Below are 4,900 nucleotides of genomic sequence, written 5' to 3'. Positions count from 1 at the left end.
ATAGAACATCTCTGGGACAGAGAGAAGACAGGTCAAAAGGTTCTGAAATGCAAGTCTTTGGTAATTATGGAAATAATGCTCAGGTTTTGAAATGCACTTAATTTTCCCTACTGAAACAGTGACTGTAGCAGCGTTATGGAAGTTTTTTATAATGTTTAAATAAATAACTGGTAGTTTCTCTATTGGATAAATGAACGATTGTCATCATAGTAATAATAATTTAGCTATATATTATATCATAACTTAAACTAAGTGTTCTCAACATCATGTTTGCTATTAGACATCAGATACAATTATACTTTATGTACAATAAGATTCTCCTTTTATAGTTTTTTTTAGAAAACGTTGTAAACATTGCCCGAACTATTTCATATTTGTACAGAGGAAAGGCCCATCAAGGGCAAATAAAATCAAGTACAAAGATTTTCCCCCACAACAATGTCAAGGATGCTTGTTTTCATATATGAGTGGTTTCTTTTATTGTCTGTGGCTCAACAATACTTTGTGCTGATCGTGCGTAATCTTTATCGCCCTGACGCCGGTTTGTACAGCGCAAAAAGAGAGGATTTGGCCTGAGGCCGTTAATATGGCCCAGTCTGTGATCGGGCAAACCAGCACTCCTCTCTTTTCACAGACAGACAACATTTTCACAGTGCCCACTTATTATATATGCAACGAAAGATATAAGCAATCTAAAAGATCAGATCAGATCAAAAGATCAGAAATCACATTGAAAAGAGACCATTAACATCTGGTCCTTTTTTGGTTTGTTTTTCTCTACTACTCCGCTTTTTGGCTGTACTAGTCTGTATATAAACATGAAAAGGACAGATATGCTCTTGTACTTTATTGCAAATCTGCCTTCAATTGAAAGAAGAGTAAATCGATGCGTAGTTGAGGTGATATGAGGTTTATATAGGCCTTGCACAGAGTTCTATATCCTCTAAGAAATGTGTGCAGAAATAACTATTTTCAATCCAAAAATGGACTATCAACTTGGTGTTAAATAGTCATACATTTTCTGTGCAACGGACTTGGTGTGCAACAGCCCTTCCACCTGCAACATATTTGCAGCTACATATGAAAGTGATTGCCTGCCTACAGTAATTTTACTGCTTTGCAGACACACAAGAATATATGATCAATATATATGATCGGTCCCCCTACCGATTCAACCCCCCAGAATATGTAAACATTAGTAATCTTTCATTGGTTGTTGTTGAAAGTCTTTCGATAGAAAAAGGTCGACAGCATGGATTTTCATCAAGTAAAAAATATTTTTCCCCTTTTTGCATGTTTGTCCTTTCTACATTTGGTTTCATATAACATGCTTAATAAAATAAATCTATCCCTCCTCTCTTAAAACACAACTTTTTATAATATTCACTTATCTCACAAATGAGCACAGATCTTTTTGTTGCCTTATTGAGTGATGTTACCCACGTCCTAATGGTAATAAGTGTTTGTTGTCTTGAGCTAGATGTGTGTGTTCTCCTGTGTTCAGTGTTTGTGTGCGTGTAAGTTTGTGTGTGTGTGTGTGTGTGTTTTCTCACAGGTTCATACGGTGAGATCGTCTGACCTGGCCCTGCTGCTGGCTTTGCTCAATCTGCTCAGTGGTCTTGTGTCCTCTATCGTATACATCGCCTCCATCCCCACCTTGGTTGAAGGTCCCCCGTCCCTGTCCACCACTTCCTCCTCCTCCACCACCTCCCCCACCTTCTCAACAACCTCCTCCACTACATCCTCCTCCTCACACTCCTCTTCCTCTTTCTTCCTTTCCACCCCCCCATCTACCACATCCTCTACCACTCCACCCACCACATCCTCCACCACCCCATCCACCACATCCTCTTCCGCCACTCCATCCACCACATCCTCTTCCGTCACTCCATCCACCACATCCTCCACCACCCCATCCACCACATCATCCTCCACCACCTCCTTCACCACCTCCTTCACCACCTCCTCCTCTTCATCCTCCACCTCCTCCTCCTGCTGCTGCTGCTCCTCCTCTTGGTGTAGTGGTAGTCTGTCCTCCCCTATCTCTGTGGTCTGGGCGTAGGAAGGCAAAGTCCCATCGTACACCTTCGAAATGTCCTCCATGTGCCCCAGTTCCTCCGCTTTCTCCTGCTTGCACTGAAAGGGCGGGGCCAGAGGGATTAGCCTCCCTGCCTCCATGCATGCCTCCACTAGGGGGTAGTGGTGGGTTTCCTCCTCCAGCAGCCTGTAGCCTTTTGCTCTCTGGAAGGAAGGCACGGCCAGGGGGGGCAGGCTCTTGAGAACCCCCCCTGGAGGGGGCAGGGGGCTTGGGCCCTCACCCTGGGCTGGCCCCGGGGCTGGCTTGCAGAAGAGGAAGCGGATCTTCTTCAGGCTCAGGTGACTAATCTCCACAAAGTTGAGGAAGAGGGAGACGCAAGCCACGGCCAGCATGAATATGATGAAGACAGTCTTCTCTGTGGGGCGAGACACGAAGCAGTCCACGGTGTTGGGGCAGGGCCATCGGCTGCACTTGTACAGCGGCAGGATGCGGAAGCCGTACAGGAAGTACTGGCCCACCACGAAGCCCACCTCAAACAGCGTCTTGAAGATTATGTGGCAGATATAGGTCCTCAGCAGGGTGCCTTCCAGCCTGAACTTCTTGCTGCCCTTGGTGCTGGTCTCCTTGGTGGTGTGCACACTACCCTGGTCGGGCGCTAGAGGCAGCCGCTCCTCACTCAGCTCCTGCTGGCGACTCAGCTCAGCCTCCTCACGCTCTTTGCGTTTCTCCTCCATGTGGACGTGGTGCACGGCATGGCCTACGTACACCAAAGATGGAGTGGACACGAAGATGATCTGCAGAACCCACAAGCGAATGTGGGAGATGGGGAAGGCCTCGTCGTAACACACGTTCTCACAACCGGGCTGCTGCGTGTTACAGACGTAGTCCGACTGCTCGTCACCCCACACAAACTCTGCCGCCGTACCCAGGATGAGAATGCGGAAGATGAAGAGGACCGTGAGCCACACCCGGCCAATCACCGTTGAGTGCTCATTCACTTCCTCTAAAATATTACCCAGAAAGCTCCAGTCACCCATGATAGGTCCGTAGCGCTGTAGATAGAATGAATGGATGGATGCAGGGGGACAGGGAGGGTGGAGGAAACAGAGAGTGCGAGAGAGAGAGAGAGAGAGAGATGCAGGGGGACAGGTAAGGTGGAGGAAACAGAGAGAGAGAGAGATGCAGGGGGGACCAGGAGTGTGGAGGAAACTGAGAGAGAGATGCAAGGGGGACAAGGAGGGTGGAGGAAACTGAGAAAGGGAGATGCAGGGGGGTCAGGGAGGGTGGAGGAAACAGAGAGAGAGAGAGAGAGAGAGAGAGAGAGAGATAAGTGTTAAAAACAGATGGGTGGAAAGAAGCGAAACTTCCAAAAAGTCCTGCCCCTCACCACACAGTTATCACAATGTTTTCATTTCAGCTGAAAAGCTGTTGCATGTCAAAATCTAAATAATGCCAACAGAACAGCCAGCCATCGTGGTTAAGTCAATTTACAGTCCATACACAAGATCTGTACAGTACACAAGGTACACAGCGTAAAAATGAACCGCCTTTTAGAACTTTTGTACTCTGCATGTTCCCCTTTATTATCCATAAAAATCAGAAACACAAAGCAAAATGGTCTTGCTGTAGTCTTGCTAAAGCACTGTTCCACTAGCCACCAAATGCTACCAAATCAACCATCCATGAAAACTAGCAATAACACACCCATAACCCAAATGTTTACATCTGTAAGGTATGATGGTTAAACGTTATCAAATGGGCAACTTGCCACAGCTGCGGCTCCAGTGAACTTGTAGTGTCCTGTCCTGTTCTCTTGGTACCCGGGGAAAAGTGAACTTTATTCTGCCCTCTTTCCCACCTAAAGCCCTGTCCTTGTCGCACCACTGAGCAGATGTGAATGAATCAGCTCTGATGGTTGGTTTTTAGTTTGCTGCAATATTGAAGCTTGGAGCCAGACGGCCTTGATTCGCCGGGTGAGGCGTGGTGACGCAGGAGACAATAGGATCAACAGACCCAGAGAGGGGATGTATGGGAGCCGGCCTGAGGCTCCCAAAGTGACATGGACGCCGCAGAGCCAGGGCACATGGTACATCCCCTCTGCACCCCGCCTTACTGCAGCCCTCCACACAGAGAGAGTTAGAGAGACAAAACAGCCACAGCAGCTGACCTACCACTGGCCACTGTCCTACTATCAACCTGCAGAGACAGAGTCAAGCTTTAACTCTGTGAGAAGTGCAGGGAGGGGGCAGAATGTCCTCTTGGACCTACACTGGGTTTTTGGTTGATGTCTTTTCATCAATGGTCATATGGTTCTATTTTACAGCTGAGTGGGGATGTATTGTCATCGCTGTTCATTGCGCAACCTGAGTGGTAACCTATTGTTATAGTCTAGTGTGGAGCAAAAAGTATTTTCTTTAGGCATACTTTTTGCAAATAACTTAAATTATGACCATTCATATTCTTATACAATTGACAGTATATTATATGTGGCATGCATTGGATTGACTTTGGAATAGTAAACTTAATCTCTTCAGAAAAAGTCTAGTTAACAATGAATTTAGTGGTCATTAAAAAAGTGTATTTACAGGTGTGCTCACATTTTAGAAGGACCCAAGGCAGGAAGCAGAGTGACAACACAGTGTGACATCATAGTAGACAGGGAGGCTATAGATGGTAAGTACGAAAACAATACTGTAATGAGGATTCACAGTTTTCATCTACATTACTTTGGTACATGTGTGACTGTCTATGAGCTGAATACGAATCATGTCATGTGTATGTTCTACACATACCATAGCTCTAGTCAGTGTCATAGGTTGCAATTATCTGTCTGGAATGTGAAGAATTTCAACTATTGAGTGA

The 4,900-nt window shown here is 46.1% G+C and overlaps 1 protein-coding gene across 1 annotated transcript; it reads right to left on the bottom strand.

Annotated features, from left to right (window-relative positions):
- Nucleotides 1–240: 240 nt before the first annotated feature.
- LOC106586570 (gap junction alpha-8 protein) lies at nt 241–3,140 on the bottom strand. Its single transcript, XM_082969116.1, has one exon. The coding sequence runs from the start codon at nt 3,073–3,075 to the stop codon at nt 1,558–1,560; it is 1,518 nt and encodes a 505-aa protein (XP_082825242.1). The 5' UTR covers nt 3,076–3,140; the 3' UTR covers nt 241–1,557.
- Between the last annotated feature and the right edge of the window lie 1,760 nt (nt 3,141–4,900).

This window comes from Salmo salar, chromosome 25 (assembly GCF_965601325.2).
Source record: "Salmo salar chromosome 25, fSalSal1, whole genome shotgun sequence".
Taxonomy (NCBI): Eukaryota; Metazoa; Chordata; class Actinopteri; order Salmoniformes; family Salmonidae; genus Salmo; species Salmo salar.
This window is presented reverse-complemented; position numbering and strand designations above follow the sequence as displayed.